This window comes from Papaver somniferum, unplaced genomic scaffold (assembly GCF_003573695.1).
Source record: "Papaver somniferum cultivar HN1 unplaced genomic scaffold, ASM357369v1 unplaced-scaffold_21, whole genome shotgun sequence".
NCBI lineage: Eukaryota > Viridiplantae > Streptophyta > Magnoliopsida > Ranunculales > Papaveraceae > Papaver > Papaver somniferum.
In genome coordinates, this window is record NW_020631041.1 from 13,691,464 (window position 1) to 13,709,301 (window position 17,838).

Here is a 17,838-nt window from a genome sequence, read left to right on the forward strand (position 1 = left end):
CATAACAATGAATAGTTGTGAATCAAACCATTTCAAAAAAAAAAAAAAGTTAACACAGATGAAAGCCTTGTTTTCCCTTGAGTTTTTAGATGTACGGTATGAACAATCCTGACGGTGATCCTTTTTGGCCGTCTCTTTTTAGGTGTCACTGCAACTTGGCGAATTCCTGAATTGGTTAGGCTTTCTCTTTACTGCAAAGCAAAGTTGCCATGGTGGCCACACACACTTTATACACACATCTTAATTTTAAAATACTTCATAATTTAAAGTCTCTGGCTTACTGTTATTTGGAGTCTCCTTTTTGTTTATTTTAGTAACTTAAGATGGATAGATGTTGGGTAATAGAGCGTGACATATTACATGATAAGTATGCCTGATGTTAAGTCTTTGATTCAGATGACAAAGGATTATCTCTTAAGTAAGAATGAGGAATTATGCAGTTCCCATGTAAGAAGTGGGTAAACCTACACCATCCTACTTCGATAGACTTAGTCGGACATCACCTGTTCAAAAATGGCATGGCAGGTAGTTATAAGAAATGGGTACTTCATGGGGAAAGAAAAAAATCCTACCCAAAACCAATCAATGGCTGGCCATGATAATGTCTTTAACGGTGATACACCTCATTTTAGAAGTAAAAATGAAGGTGTAATTCAGATGTTACATGAACAATCAAGTGGGTACAAAGTTTGCCGAATTATTAAATTAGGTGAAGCTAAGCAAGCTGATTGTACATATTTCTAATGCATCTCATCAACTTTCCCTATAGAGCTAACGCATCTCAAAGTGCTCAACTGTTGGAGCAACAAAAGTTTTGAGATGCAGCTTGAGTTGCTTAAAAAATCTTTTCCAAAAGATGATAAAATTCCAAATTCATATTATGAAGCTAAGAAAATGCTGCATGATCTGGGATTAGGACCATTGGGTTATCTATCGATTCATGCATGTAAAAATGATTGTGCTTTATACTGGCAGGAACATACGGACAGGGGTGATTGTCCATTATGCAGCGAGCTTAGGTACAAATTCAATGATGGCAAGGGTAAGAAGATCCCACACAAAGTACTGCCATATTTTCCTTTAAAACCAAGATTGCAGAGATTATTTGCTTCAAAACATACAACTGCTGATATGAGATGGCACAAAGACATACGTGTTAATACCGAAGGGGTTTTAAGACATCCTGTTGATGTTGAAGCAGTTGTTATAGATGATGATGATGGTGGGGAGGAGGAGGAAGAAGACGAAACATTATTTAACTATAACAATGATGTGGTAAATGAGCCTGTGGATATAGATTTAGTTCATTACTGCTATTTTACTTGAAAGAAATTAAATATTCATTGCTATTTTACTTGAAACTAGATATTGTATCAAACCGTTACGTAATTCATGGCTTTGCATTATTATTAGTTTCATAAATTATTTTTACAGTTTTATTTTCCAGTTCATGTGGTTTATAAATATGTATAAATTCTTCGGAATTTATGTATGTAGTTGTTCATTTGTTTATATATCATTCTAGATAAATTCTTTAATATCTATATCTATGAAGGCGGAATTACTTATCATCCATCTTTTCTTTTAATGCCTATAATTTTTTTCGTTGTAAATTATTTTCGCCGACAACTATTTTCTTTGTCTCTAACGTATAACTAATCGTAACAACAATTCAATTTGTCACTGCAAAACTTTTCTTGTGTCTAAAATTTGGTCACTATAAATATTATTTTCAAGGACTATTCTTTTTCGTGGCAGAAAAATCACGCTAGCATTAATATTTTACTTCTCGCCTAAAGTTTATATTGTGGCAAAGTATTTTAGACGCAAAAACATTATGGCGACGAAATCTCGTCCCGTCACAGTTAAAAGTTTTTAACGACGGACGGATATTGCCACCCTATATATATTTAACGAGAAAACAAAGTAGTGGTTACAAACTATATTTCTTGCGACGAGTATTTATCATAGTCAGTATAAGTAAAATTCGTGACTGGTAAAATTCTCACCAAATAAATCATCGGCGACAGAAGAAACTATGACAAGGTGTTGTTGTCATCCATACCTTTGACGACAATTGTAAAGACAAAATAAATTTTTTGTCGTAAAAAGAATTTTTGTACTAACAATTTTGCCATTCGTCACAAGTGAATATATTTACTGACAAGAAAACTTTTGATGGAAAAATATTTGACGCTAAATGCCCATTTTCTTGTAGTGCTTGAAGGTTAAAGTTCTAAAATCGGTTTTAAACATGAACATAAACATTTATATAATAAGGAATGCAATCTTTGCAAACCGTGGCTATAATGTTCATGATTGATTCGAGTGAATCAAACCGATTTTGCTTCAATTGTGTTCTTGTATAATTCTATGAGAATATAGGAATTGAACAACTTTTTAACTAGTTTCATTTGAGTCATTTGAACTAGTTATGGTTAAGATGAATAAGGTTGATATGAGAGTAATCATATGGCTAACCTCGGTTAACTATTTGTGAACCAACATGGTGTACACGGTTACATAAACCTAAATGAGGGTACATTTCATTTGTGTGTAACAAGATAAGTTAGATCTAATAGTTGAAAGATATTAGATTGGTTGAATCAGGTTTTTCATCTAACGGTGAATATTGAATGCTTTGTTACCAAGGTAACTTGGATTGCAAACCCTGATTTGAGAACTATATAAAGGAGAACTCTAGCAACTGGAAAACCTAATCCCCACACCTCCTGTGTGTTACTAGTTGCATAACTAGAGTCGATTCTCCTTTAACCTTAGGTTTCTATCGAGACCCTGTAGGTTAACGACTTCAAAGACTTCATTGGGATTGTGAAGCCAGACCCAACTATTTTCTTTGTAGTTATGTGTTCCGATCTTGCCCGATCCTATCGTATTGAGTAAAATTGAAATAATTGACTCGAGATTAATTTCTCCGATAAGGAATATAAAAGTAATCACAAACATCTTGGTCTCATCGTTTGTGATTCCACAATATCTTGTTTCGCTAGTAGATTAAGATTATTATGAGGTGATTGATAATACTAGGCTGTTCTTCGGGAATATAAGTCCGGTCCTATTCACCTTGATTTATCAAAAGACGGAACGAAAAATTTTGGTATTTCTATGGGAGACAGATTTATTCAATCTATAGACTCTTCTGTGTGATACATATTTGTTTATCAAGTCTTCGACTTTGGGTCGTAGCAACTCTTGGTTGTGGGTGAGATCAACTAAGGGAATCAAGTGCGTAGTATCCTGTTGGGATCAGAGACGTAAGGAACGCAACTGTACCTTGAATCAGTGTGAGATTGATTAGGGTTCAACTATACAGTCCAGTCCTAAGTTAATTGGTAGTAGGCTAGAGTCTTTGGCAACTTAATATAGTGTGGTGTTCAATCTGAACTAGGTCCCGGGGTTTTCTGCATTTGCGGTTTTCTCTTAACAAAATTCTGGTTTCTGTGTTATTTCTTTTCCGCATTATATTTTGTTATATAATTGAAATATCACAGGTTGTGCGTTAAGATCAATCAATTAGAATATCCAACCTTTGGTTGTTGATTTACATTGATTGACACTTGAACATTGGTCTTTGGTACCGTTCAAGTAACTCCTCTTATATTCAATCGGGCTCGCAGATTTCTATTTGTTGATTGCAGATTGAATTAAGAGTTAGATATATTAAACTCTTTGATATACTTTACTCTAGATTGAATCTGACTGTCTAGTTGATTCTCTAGAAAGTGTATTGGAGTAAGTCCTCTCAGATTTCCAAACGAATTGTTGGGTGTGGTTGTTAGACCCCGCATTTTCAGTATGAATAGCTGTTGGGCCTACTCGCATACGGGCCTAACTATGATACCAAGTTAAAGTTTTGGGGCATTCAACTCAAAACCCAGCAATGTATTGGATGCCCACTCTTAGGGATGTCAATCCCAATCTGAATTCCGAGATCCGTTTATGAGAATTCAAGATCCTATAAGATTTAATCCGATGTGTCGGATATCAGAACCAGACTCCTTAATGAATTTTCCATCCTTATCGTAATGGAATTGGATGAGGCCCCATCCGTTTGGTTATATTCCGAAAACCGATAACTTCGCCTTGAATACTTCTATACGTCTCAACCGAATTTAATTCAGTAAATATATATATATATATATATATCTAAGAACCCTCAATTTGAGTTTCTAATTAGATCAATCTTGACTTCTTGGTTATTAATTTTGACTTTACTAACCCTCCGAAACAAAACAAAACCATGGAAAGAAAGAGCGGAGATTTGGGGACCCTTTGTATTTCCTTTTTCTCTCGCTCTAATCCATGGTTCTATGTAATTCATTCATTAATAAATGAAGACGGTAGAATCAGATGAAGAAGATTTAAGATTTTGTGTTTTATGCATACCGATCCAAAAAGAAGAAGATGTAACCAGTAGAATGAAAATCTGTAATTGAAGTTGCTGGCCAGTTATGTGTCGTTATCCATTGGAAACAAGAGGTATTTTAGGTTCTTAATCATAATCACTCTCTCTGTATTATTTATGAATATATGTTGTTTATTGGTTTTTTTATTTTGATTTGAATTTAGGTTAGAGATGAAGAAGGAAGAAGTAAGAAGGAGATTTCACAGAGCTTTTACCAGAGGTTATTTTGCTGGGTATTTTAATACTGTTGGTTCTAAAGAAGGATGGGTACCTCAAACATTTACATCATCTAGGAAGAAAAGAGCTGAAGTTAAATCACAGGATATACTTAATTTTTGTTGCTTGAATCAACAATAGAAGCTCATCCTTACCAGATTTCTCAAATAAAATCCCTGCTGTTTGGAATTCAAGAGTTCCTTCACCTCATCTTTCAATTTCGGAATAAAATCTGGTATCCAATAAGCTCTGATAGCTTATCGGAAAAGAAGCGGATTGATTTTTTGAAATTCCGTCGTATTTTTTGAAATTCCGTCGTATAATTGGGAGCCTACACCATAATCGGTAGGTTAGAGGTGAATCGATAGGTTAGAGGTGAATCGGTAGGTTAAATTGAAACTGTACCTACCGATTATAGTGTAGATACTTCGGCTAATAATCCCTTTTATAATCGGTAGGTTATCCAACTTATATGACTACCGATTATAAGTTTCCCCAAAATGCGTTTTTTTTTCTAAAATCCTTCATGTATTGAATTTTGAAACCTGGTATAATCGGAAGGAAATACAACTTAACAACCTACCGATTATAAGGAGTCCCAGATCGAACCTTTGCCATATTCCATATGTTGAATAAGGAGCCCCATATTAAACCTTGGCCAAATTCCATAGGTTCTGAGGGGTGCAGAGCCAACCATAACCACTTGGCTTAAGTTGTGGATGTAGCCATAATCGAAAACTAAATAGGTTACAAAACCTACCGATTATAAGTTGCCCCAAAATGAGTTTTTTCTAAAATCCTTCACGTAATGAATTTTGAAACCTGTTATAATCGGAAGTTTGTACAGCTTAACCACCTACCGATTATAAGGAGTCCCAGATCGAACCCTTGCCATATTTTATAGGTTTTGAGTGTACACAGCCAGCCACAACCACTTGGTTCGTGTTTTGGATGCAGCGGTAATCGGAAGTTTAATATGTTCCACAACCTTCCGATTATAAGTTGCCCCAAAATGAGTTTTTCAAAAATCCTTCATGTAATGAATTTTGAAATCTAGCCTAATCGGTAGGATATATTACTTCTTACTGTCCGATTATACGAAGCCCCAAATCCAACCTTTGCCAAAATCCATAGGTTTAGAGGGTACAGAGCCAGGCATAACCATGTGGCTCGTGAATTTTGAAATATGTTATAATCGGTGGGATATACAACTTATAAAGTTCCCGATTATACAAATAATCGGAAGTGTAATCCTGTAATCGGTAGTCTGGGGTCTATATGTTAGTGTTTGGAAATTGTTTTTGGGTTATTGTGAGATATCTTCCGATTGAGTGAGAGAAGAAGAAGAAAAAAGAAGAAGAAGGGGTATATGTCGCCAACTTCCGATTGTTTCCAACTTCTATAAACATGGATGGGTACGAAGAAGAACGTGAAGTTGTTGAAGTTCAAGGTTCACTACCGTTTAGAGATGACGATTTGGGGTATATGTTGAATGATCAAAACTTTAATGGAGATGAAACCCTAGACGACGATGCTTTCATGGAAGAATAAGGAGAATCACCCGAGATCGAAGCTAACGATGCATCAAACGTACATGTATGTTGTTATCAAATTCTAATACCCAAGTTATCCATGTTATGTGCGTTTGTGTGTGTTTTTGAACGTGAAAATTCGATTTCTGCATGCATGCCATGCACGACATATATTCGGTAGTTAATTTAGTACCATATCTACCGATTATTGGAAATCGGATATCTGTTGATGTAATAATCTTCCGAATATGGAAAAAATCCCCAAATTGAAAGATTTAATTTCTCACAATCGGAAGTTTTATACATCCACAAACGTCCAATTGTAAAACTTCGCCCCAAATACGAAATTCTCCAAAAATGAAATATTTGTGATTCTTGATATTTCATAATCGGTTGTTTATAAATTACTTTTACCTCCGATTATTGAAGTTTGCTTTACAGGAAAATTGTTCATTTGTCTATTTCGTTAATCGGTAGCTTATGGTCATAATAGGCTACCGATTAATCTATAATCGGTCGGTCTGTGTCCTAATGGTACCCGATTAATCTATAATCGGGTGTGTTGTCTCTAAACTATCTTCTGATTATTAATCAACAACTTGTTCTTATGGTGCGTAGGCTATTGTAGTGGTTAATGACGATTATTATTTGAGGCCGGATACTTCCCTACACTACGCAAACAATTTCGTATGGTCATGAATCATCTTCTATTTTTTCAATCATGTATGTTACATGGTTATGCTTATTATTTTTGTTTTGTTATATGCGCATTTAGATATTTGGAAGTAAGAAGGAGGCAAAGGTATGGCTTGTGAACAAGGCAAAAAAGAATATGTGCGTGGTAGTTCATAACCCTTGTGTGAAGGACGTTAGGTTTGAAATGGTGTGTGAGCGAAGTGGGAAGAAAAAGAGTCACGAGGGAAAGAATAATAAGTATGTAAGGAAGACGCAGAGGAAGAAGTACCGAACTCATACAAAGAAGATTGGATGCCCATTTAAGATTGTCTTCTATAAGACCTATGGTAAGGAAAGTAAAGAGTGGAAAATGTTTAAAGTTGCTAATGGTTGTCACAACCACGATGATCCGGATACTCTTATTGGACATGTAATGGTTGAGAAGTTAAAACCACATGAAATGGAGACGGTGAGGTCTATGCGTATCCAAAAGGCGAGTGTGATCTTAAGCAAAATAAAGGAGGACGACCCCGACAACTTGTCTTATTTGTCTAAAATTAAGTCGGCCCTAGCTACGATCAAAAGGACGGAATGGGATGGTAGAACGGTCATGCAACAATCACAGTGGTTAGCTGAGTTACACGACTACACGTTGAGAACGGAATAAAAGGATGGTAAAGTGGTACGTATTTTCTTGGCACATCCTGAAATGATAAAATTAGCTTGGTGTTTTCATCAAATTTTGTTGATAGATGCCACATACAAGACAAACAAATATAACATGTCGTTGTTGAACATTGCTAGTCACACTTCGGACAAAAACACGTTTACCATTGCATGGGGTTTAATGGATCATGAGAACAACGTGAGCTTCATTTGGATGTTGGAGACGTTGAGGTCCATTTATAATGGCGATAATTTTCCAAGGGTTATTGTAACGAATAACGATCAATCCTTAATGCATGCAATAGCGGTAGTGTTTCGTGAAGCCCGAAATTTGCAATGTACGTGGCACAATCAATCCAACATCAAACACAATTGTCATCTCCATTTCCAAGCTAAAAAACCAAGGAAGGGTACCAAGAGGTCGAAGGAAGAGGACGAGCGCATTAGTAAATTAACCGTGGAACAATGAGAGGAAGAGAAGAGGTTATTTGATGAAAAATGGAAGGAGGATGAAATGATTTGGAGAGCGTTCATGAAATCATGAGACAAGATCGTTTGGTCAATAACCGAGGAAAGATACGAACGTAACTTGAAGAAGTTTGAGGATGAATATGGCACGGACTACCCAAAGGCCGTTGAGTATTGTAAAACACAATGGTTACCGATTAAGGAGAGGTTTGTGTATGCATGGACATATGAATATCGTAACTTCAAGAACGAGGCGACGAGCATTGTGGAGAGGTCTCATGGACGATTAAAGAAAATACTTCTAGGTAATCAAAATGGAGTTGTGTCGATCCAAGAAGCAATCCATGAATTCACCAATCGTGATCTCGTAAAGATTAAGGATTCTATGCAATTTAGTGTGCATAAATTTCCTACGGAACATGAAAAGGAAAGATTGCTTCTAAGGGGCATCGTTCATAAAGTTTCAAAATGGGCAATAAACCACATGATGGAACAATTGAAGTTATATAAGGCTTATGATGACGAGAATACGGTTTGTGTTTGCAAGGATATGATAGGTATTGGTCTCCATGTCGTCATAAAATGGGTAGGTACGTCGATGTGATTGACATCAATGATATTCATCCATTTTGGAAGCAATTAACTTTCACTCCAAGCACCCCCGCAGTTAATGGTCCGTCGTTCATGGAGTCGGAATTGTGTCCAAGAATAACCGAGTGTTATGCTACATCAAATGGTGCCAAGAAGCAAATATTGATGCATGATTTGGAGCAAGCTCTTCACCCTCGTTTAAGGGAGGTTGATGAACCTATCAAGCAAAAGAGTGCGGGTAGGCCAAACACCAAAGTGTCGAGGACCATTGAAATAAAAGAATTGAAGGAGTATTTGTCTAATAAAGAATATTGTGTAGGCATGAGCGTTCGGAAGCCGAATTTGAAGATGAGCTGGTACCAAAGAAAAGAGGTCGTCCAAGAAAAGATCAAAGTGGACCGACCGTCCGACAAGTGAGGCCAAAGGTCTCTACCGAGCCTTCTCAAGTAAGTCAACACGAGGCGGTGGAAGAAGTTGTGTTGGTGGAGACCCAAACTAGCTCCGTAGTTATTGATCAAATGAGCGACTCACAACAAACACAATCAACAGAAATGGTGACTATAAGAGATAAGTATGGTACTCTTCGTTGTCCTAGGGATTTCAATAGAAGACCAACACGATCAAGGTATACGATTATAGAAGAGTATATGGAACAACTCCCTCCACTCATTGTTCCATTTGTTTTGTCCACCGACGAGGTTGATGGGGATGAAAATTGTGGGTTTCACGTCGCTACAGAACAAATTGGTTACTTTGGAGAGGCGGTGAACGAAGATGTCACCCAATGACAAGAATTAGGACGTGTTGGACGAGTCCTAAACGGATGAAATCTTTCCATCGCCCTAAGGATTCTAAAATGAGATTCATAACGGAAGCTTGATCTTTTCCATTTCCGCCATTCCCCGAGAGATCTTTCTATAATCTCATCATTGGTTTCACCCCTCAATCGATATTGATTCACAAGATAAGTTAAATGGACGAATTATTCGACGTGTCCGTTTATTGAACCAATTCGGCAGAAAAGATCAGCGGAGTGGCGGTTGTTTGGGTTACCGGTGTCGGCGCAGAATTTTTCGTGAATTATCCCCAAAGAACTCGTACTCATTATGCCGCCTTGCCTACATTCTTCTCCTCGTCTCGGATAGAATTGAACATAGCGCCTACATAAAGATAAATCTTCTTCAATCGTGAACTCTGTTGGATTGATGAATGGTTGGGGCATTATGTTGAAGATGATGTTGGAGAGAGTTTAAAGGTTCCATAGAGGGTAAAAGGATACAATCCTTATATAGAGTTTAGAGTTCCAACGGCTCTATTTTGTTGGGGAAACTGTATAATCGATAGTCAAATAAGGTGATGTAACTTCCGATTATACAGTTGCCCCAAATTTGGTTTTTGCAGAAATCTCAAATTTTTCGAATTTGAGAACTAAAATAATCGGTAGATAACAGGACTTCCGGTTATACAGTTGCCGCAAATTTTGTTTTTGCAGAAATCTCATTTTTTTCGAATTTGGGAACTACAATAATCGGTAGTTAACCTGCCTACCGATTCTAACTTGCCCCAAATTTCTTCTTTGACGAAGTCACCAATTTTGGGAATTTAGGAGGTACTATAATCGGTGGCTTAATGAGGTTCTCAGTCCTACCGGTTGTTATAGAAGCCAGATACGAGTTAGGCACAAAAACGCACGTAATCGGTAGTATAATCACGTTAATCAGCTTCTGATTGCGGTATATTAATCGGACACAGAATCCGATTGTGTAAGGGAATTAACGTATTCTCCGCATTTTTGGACATCCCTTAATGTTGTATATGGGTTGGGAATAAAAAAATCGCCCCTAATTTTTTTGGGGTCCCCCTAAAAATGCAAGTATAAATATGCTCTTTTCTAGTGTTTACTTAGATTTTGATAAAGTTTTAATCTTAGGATATATATAGAGTTAGTAGAAGCACTCATGTTTGTTGCACTAAGAAAACGTTTTAGAGAACAAATCTTGAATTGTAAATTGATTACTTTGGATTGCATTCCCTAAAGCACAATAGTGATTTTTTTTTTATTTTTTTTTTTTGAGGAGAAAGGGAAGCACAATAGTGATCAATAGATTGATTATGAAATGCATATTTGAACTTTGAAGTGGCATTTTGGGTGACAAAGTCGTCGTTATGGACCTAACGTGTACATATCAATAACTCGCATTCATTGGCGGTGAGGGCAAAGTGCGTGCCTTTTTGGCATGATTAACATGTGGATTTTTTGCAAATCACATATGGTTTAAGACAAATACTTTTTTTTTATCTGTAAAGATAAAATTTATATTAAGAAGCCAATGCTAAAGAGCACTGCCCAGCAAAACTGAATATACAAAGCAGATGTCACAAGGACCCAAAGAAAAAAGGAAGAACGAGAAAGAAAACTAAGGAGGATCGAAATTTTTTGAGATCCAGTTTACAATAATGTCATCTATTAAAAAATTAGAAAAAGATGGGAGAGAGCTAGCCCAAGTAAAAGTCTTGATTTTCACTTCCAAAATGGTAGCTTCAGGAGTTTTTTCTATATGGTTGAAAGTCCTTTCATTTCTTCCAAGCCACCAAGTCCAGAGAATGCTAGCAAAGAGACGATTCCACAGTTCCTTCGCCAAACCAGAGAACGACAAGGAATTCCAATTTGCAATAAGAGAGCTGACAGAAGGAGGAGCCTGAAAAGATTTACCTGCAGCGCTGAAGAAGTAAGCCCAAATATTATTCGCATAGGTGCAAGTAAAGAATATGTAGTATGCCGACTCTTCGAACTGATGGCAGAAGTTGCAAAGGTTAGAAATTTGATTCCCACTAGGAGTAGTAGGAGCACAATTTCTTTTTTGTAAGTTCACCAAAGTTGGAAGTTTATCTTGGTAGGCTTGCCACAAGAAGAAGCCTATTCTATGATGTCAATCTTTGCTCCAAATTTGTTTCCTTGGGAAGGACTTAGGCTATGAGATTGTTTTGGCTTTTTAGTTCTCCAGCCCAAGTCTATTAAATCATATTTCTCCTTGATGATTTTTGCCCACAGAGCATTGTTTCCTTTACCAAGCCGCCACCACCACTTCGTGATAAGAGCTTTGTTCATTAGTTTTAGACCGCGAATACCCATCCCTCCATGTTTGAGAGGTTCACCCACTTTGCTCCAACCCACCCCATGTGTTTCCTTACCATTATCTTTATCGTGCCATAAGAAGTATCTAATGATATTCTTTATTCTTTTGATGATGGATTGAGGTGCCACAAAAAGAGAAAAGTAGTAAATTGGCAGACTAAGAAGGACACTTTTAATGAGTGCAAGTTTACCTGCCCGATTTAAGAGACCTCTTTTCCAGGTAGAGAGTCTACGTTTGCAGATATCAACCACCTTTTCCCACTTGGTGGAGGAGAGCGTTTTATCTCCTAATGGAATCCCGAGATAAATGTTTGGGAGAGAGTCGAAGGAGCAACCTAGCGCGGCAGCAATGTTTTCGATATTATCGACCTCCCCAACTCCAAAAATGCAGCTCTTCTCAAAGTTGGTTCGAAGACCAGAGATAAATTCAAAGCAAAGCAAGTTATATTTCAGAAATTTCATTTGCTCTAAATTTGCGTCCAGGAAGACCAAAGTGTCATCCGCGAATTGGAGGTGGCTAATTTTTATGCCATCTTTCTTGACAGTAAAACCACCAATCCATCCCATTTCAGTGGCCTTTGCAAAAGACCATTTTGCAAACTTCATCAACAAAAGACCATTTGACGTTGTCGAAAGCCCTCTCTAGGTCTATTTTGCAAACAATTCCAGGAATTTGAGATTTGAGATTTTAGTCTTGAGTCGAGACATTCGTTTGCTTTAAGGATACTGTCGAGAATTTGACGACCCTTGATAAAGGCAGACTGATGATCAGAGATTAATTTAGGGAGAAAGATCTTAAGTGTATCCGCTAGTACTTTAGAAATAGCCTTGTACATCGTACCAATCAAGCTGATAGGTCTTTAACTTCTTCCACGACTTCTTTCTTAGGAATCAAAGTGATGAAAGTGGATTTAAACGCCAATCAATGTAACCATTGCGTTCAAATTCTTTGATAACCTTCATAATGTCTGATTTCATAAAGTCCAACCCTTTGATGAAGACAATAACTTGAAAACCATCGGGGCCTGCAGCTTTATCTTGGCCAAGATTGTGCAAAGCAAGGAGAACTTCATCTGCCTCAATAGGTCTTTCGAGCCAAGAAGCATCCACAACTGAAAGTTGTTTGAAGTTCATACCAGCAAGGGAGATGGAGGAAGCAAAGTTGCTGGAGAATTGTTCCTTGCAGTGAGTAACAATATGGTCATTTATGACGGCTTTATCCTCAATCCAGTTATTATTGATGCGTAGCTTAACCACTCTATTTTCTTCTCCTTCTTAATTTAGCTAGTCTGTGAAAGTATTTGGTATTGCGATCACCAAGCGCAAGCCATTGAGCACGAGATTTATTTAGCCAGTGAAGGTGAAGCATGTCAGCTGTTTTCTCGTATTCCATTCTAAGAGAATTCCTTTTAGTTGTCTGCGAAACTGAAATGGTTCTGTTATCATCGCTTTGATCCAGTAAAGATATTTCTGCCAATATTTTCTCATTTCTTTTGTCGATTCTCCCAAAGACATTTTTGTTCCAAAGTTTGAGTTGTTCCTTCAGAAATTGCAGTTTCTTTGCCATGACAAAACTGGCTGAACCTGTACAGTTGAAGGAAGTCCACCAAGTCTTCATTAGAGGGAAGAGAGTAGGTTCCAGAAACCACGTAGCTTCACAACGGAAAAGAGGAGCACCCCAATCTTCGTAAGAACAAGAAAGCATAATTGGTTTATGATCTGAAAGAGGTCTTGCGAGAGCCGAAACATTGATGGACGGAAAATGGTCTTCCCACTCTGGCGAGATGAGAAACCTGTCAATCTTGCTAAGACGAGGATTAGGAGAGTTAGCACTGCTGCTCCAAGAGTATTTGGCCCCTGCAATAGGCAGATCCATAAGCTCCTGCTGGTCTATGAATCTATTGAAATCACGCATACCACGATCTCTGCGAACACAACCTTTTCTTTCAACCATGAAGCGAACCGTATTGAAGTCACCAGCCACCAGGGGCGGAAGCACAGGTTGACTAAACCTGGCTGTAGCCCCCCCTTTTTCTTACAAAACCTCACCAAGGTAGTAATTCACCCTTTGTCAAAAAAAATTTATGAGTTTAGCCCACCAAACTCATCAGTTTAGTCCACCGATCACAGCTGTTTACTCCACCATATTCATATATGTGTTTTTTGTTAGCATAGTAAGAAGAAGAAGAGGAATAGAGAATAAAAAAAGGAAGATTTAGTCCTTAGTGTGAAGTATTAGAGTTGCTTACTAAGTGTTTGTTTAATTGCTTCATAGTAGTTGCGTTATGTATTTGCTATACTGTTTCCGCAAAAAAAAATTCATTACAGGACATTAACAATGCTTGGAACACTACTTGTTCTCTAATTATTCTTTAGGTGAGTGATATAAAGCTGAACTTTTACAGTAGACAGTAGTCATCATCTTTATCACGGTATGTATGGCCTATTATTTTCCTACTCCAACATAAAAGTTCAACCTCCCAAACCTAAAGTATCAGGCATAGAGGATACGAAGAAGTCATTGCACTACTAATGATAAAAAAAAAAAAGAATGAAAACTTAACTGCCCTACTTCAAACTATAGTTACTCTGTTGGGCAAGGGTTTCATATAAGCTTCATTTCAATCTCCCTTGTGTTTGGTTGGTATTTTCAGTCAAGAGTAGCTGCAAACTTCAACCAATAGTTACTTTGTTGGGCAGGGTCCAATATAAGCTTCGTTGCAATCTTCTGTGTGTAATCTTTGATTGGTATTTTCAGTCTCCACATCGCAGTATTGTATGTATCTAAGTCTCTGCAATTACAGTACGTTAAAAGCAACGCTTCTGCTTTGGTCCTATATATACTTTGAAAACATGCATTTGATCCAGTCCAGTTAATCAGCCTTTTGTGAAGTGGAAATCTATTGCAAGGCATTAATCATGCATTTGGTCCTTTTATTAGTACTTTGAAGCTGAAGTGGTATGTGTTCTCCCGCATTTATTTGGGTGTGGCAAAAAAATCTTTTTAGCCCCCCTCATTCTGAAAACCTGGTTCCGCCACTGCCAGCCACGACCCAAGGAAGTTTCCAAATTGCCTTCATAATTGTAAGCTCTCTCCAGAGCCGTATTGAAGTCACCAGCCACATGAAGTTATCAGAGACATTCGAAAATTGAATGTTAATAGAGAATGTGCCTATTACAAAATCCACTATTGAAACCTTATTTGGGTTCCAAATAATGAAAATCCCCCTGATCTCCCCATGGAATCTAAAGCACGCCATTCCATTACATTAGAACCCCAAATTTGTTTTACTATGGAGTCTGAGCAGGAGGGCAGGAGAGTTTCTTGAAGGATTAGGATGTTTGGCTTGTTCGAAGAGACCCAAACTCTAATTATATTTCTTCTTTTAAGAGCTTTTGCACTCTTTACATTCCAAGTACTAATGTTTAACATTGCAAATAAAACACCCAAATAAGAAAGGTAAATAGAGGGAACTAACAATTGAGGTTGATGGGAGCTGCCCTGCATTCAAATTCGAATGTTTTAGGGTCCTTAATTAGCCGCTGCGTGCATTAACGTTCTGATTAAATCATCGCCCTGTTCCGAGAGACTAGTTCCAAGAAGCCCATTCCTTGCTGGTTTAAGACAAATACTAATGTTTTCTATTTGAAAACCCAGTATATTATTGAAGGAAAAATAAACGCGGGAAAAACGATGGTACAATTGACAAAAAAACTTACAAGTTACATGCATGTAAGTTTACTGGCATGTCAATGACACTTGTTTCTTCTTTTGTTACTTCAAAAAGAATATAAACCTAAGCTATTTAGCGTATAAAACTCCTAGCTAATCAATGTTGTCCAGTTTCAAGCATGTCTAATAACTTACAGTCTGTCCAACTAGCAGAGAATGGGAAAAAAATGGGATCCCTCTAATATTGGTTTCATGAAAATAAATATAGATGCTTGTTTTAAAAAAGAAATAGCAAAAGCAGGTTTGGGACTAATACTACGTGATTTTGCAGATTCATGCGATGGAGCCAAAGAAAAATATTTTGAAGGAATGTTAATTCCAGGACAATAAGTAGAGAAGCTGGAATACCTAACACTCAGAGATGTTATTGAATGGGCCAGCTACCTGGAGCTAGAGAGAGTTATTTTTGAATCATATAATGAACTAATAAATTCTGTCAAGGAAACTAATCATTATGTTCATTGGTTAAATCATGGTATTATTTTAGATATAAAATGTTTTTTACAGATCAAACCAGTATGATTTTAGCAATCAGTTTGAAGAAATAAGAATAGAGTCACAGATAATATTGCTAAAAGGGTACGACTAGTTGTTCTAGTTTTGAGTATCATGAAACTTTCCCTCCTGATACCGATACATGAATCATCAGGGATTAGGGGTGAGTATTGACCGGTTTTCGTCTCATCCGCGTCCAATACATTACGGATTTCAAATTTGGCATCTGCATCCAATCCAACATCCAACTCATTTGCATCCAATGGATGCACGGATGAACGAATTGGGTGCGGATAATTCAATGGGTTTGTGTTAGTTAAAATTTATAATGAAAAAATAAAGTCTATATAGATGACTTCTTATAAAACCTACACATTTTATATATGTATATAAATATAGAAGTGTCATGGACAACACTCCAAGCAAACACCTAAAAATTCTGAAACTACCCATATATTTTCTAGAAACTATATAAATGCTCTTAATTAACGGATATGGATGTCCAACGGATTTTCAAGTTTGCATCCGGGTCCAATCCGTAATCCGTTGGATTTCAAAATTTCCATCCACATCCAACCCATTAACGAATGGTCCGGACATCCATCCGCACAAATACGGTTGGTCCCGGTTAAATCCACAAATTACGGATAAAATGCTCACCCTATCAGGGATCAGCAACCTGTCATCTCTTAATTCATAACTCTCATCAACAAAATTTCTAAAAAAAAAATAGAGTGGAAGAAGTTGATCTCTCCTATTATATGGGCTAAAAAAATTACATGGGCTACTTGTGATCAGCAGTGGGCTAATATGTAAATTACATGTGTTTTTTAGGGCCCACTCATGTTTCGTCCCTAGTATTAGGGGTGTGCAACGGGCGGACGGATGCAGATTAGGGATCACCCGCGTCCAATCCATCAAAGTTGCGGGTTTGAAAAATCCAACCGTGTCCGACCCAATCACCCGTGGATTTGACAACCGCGGATCGACGGATAATACGGACCGGTGATTTAGTCATTAAAACAAAAAAATCACAAAACTTCCAACATTTTATAAAATGATTCAACCTCCTTGCTTTTTATTCTCAGTAGGTACGTATTATAGGTTAAAAAGGATGCTATATGTTGAAAGTACTAGAGACATATATTAATTAACTCCTGAGTCTTAACAGAGAACAACATTTGGCAAGGGAGGAATGTTATCTCATTTCTACGTTTCAGTGCTTATGACATCACATAAATAACCCAGGAAAGGGTTTATATAGTTTCCAATGCATGAAACTATTTTACATTAACCTCCCTCTGTAAATGCACGTAGCTTTACTTAGTTAAACCTGATCACGTTGGATAAGGATCAGCTGCTTAGTATTTGTCTTTTGCAGTGATGTATATCTCAACTGGCTGCACCTGCTTGATCAAATGGTGCGCAGTCACAATCCAAATGTCCGTTATTTATAACACTGCAAGGTATTTCCCGCATTTGTTTTTGATCCTATATAAGTTCAACTTGTTAGTCAAACGGTGCGGGTGAATCCGCGGATTTCAATTTCCAATCGCAATCGAATCGTTGAAAGTTGCGGATTTGAAAATCCCACCCTTATCCGGCTCATATATCTTGCGGGTTGGGTTTCATCCACAATTTTGCGGACGGATTCGGATGAAATCTGCGGTTCCGGACTTTTTGCTCACCCCTACTAGCATGCATGACAAAGTAGTTGTAAGAATAATTAGAAAAACTGGATCTGAACGCTTGCATTTTCTGACCTTTCTTCAAGGGGTTCTACTTCTCGGTTGCCGACGGACAATGAATCAGCACGATCCTCGCTTCAAGGGCTCGACCTTTGACCTTGATGTTGCTCAAATCTGTATCCGTTTGGGTCGCTTGTTGACTGAAAAGGGGA

General features: G+C 37.4%; 1 protein-coding gene across 1 annotated transcript; it reads right to left on the minus strand.

Annotated features, from left to right (window-relative positions):
* Positions 1–12,601: 12,601 nt before the first annotated feature.
* LOC113339633 lies at positions 12,602–13,664 on the minus strand. The gene is made up of 2 exons (XM_026584874.1): positions 13,028–13,664; positions 12,602–12,924 (listed from the first exon to the last, which is right to left on the minus strand). Exons 1-2 carry the CDS (start codon positions 13,662–13,664, stop codon positions 12,602–12,604), a joined length of 960 nt encoding a protein of 319 aa, XP_026440659.1.
* Between the last annotated feature and the right edge of the window lie 4,174 nt (positions 13,665–17,838).

Excerpts from the sequence above, each read along its gene's own strand:
- LOC113339633 (XM_026584874.1), bottom strand. The coding sequence starts at position 13,664 with ATGGTTGAAAGAAAAGGTTGTGTTCGCAGAGATCGTGGTATGCGTGAT. Across the intron at positions 12,925-13,027 it reads TGCTCAATGGCTTGCGCTTG|CCGTCATAAATGACCATATT; the intron begins GTGATCGCAATA and ends TTGAGGATAAAG.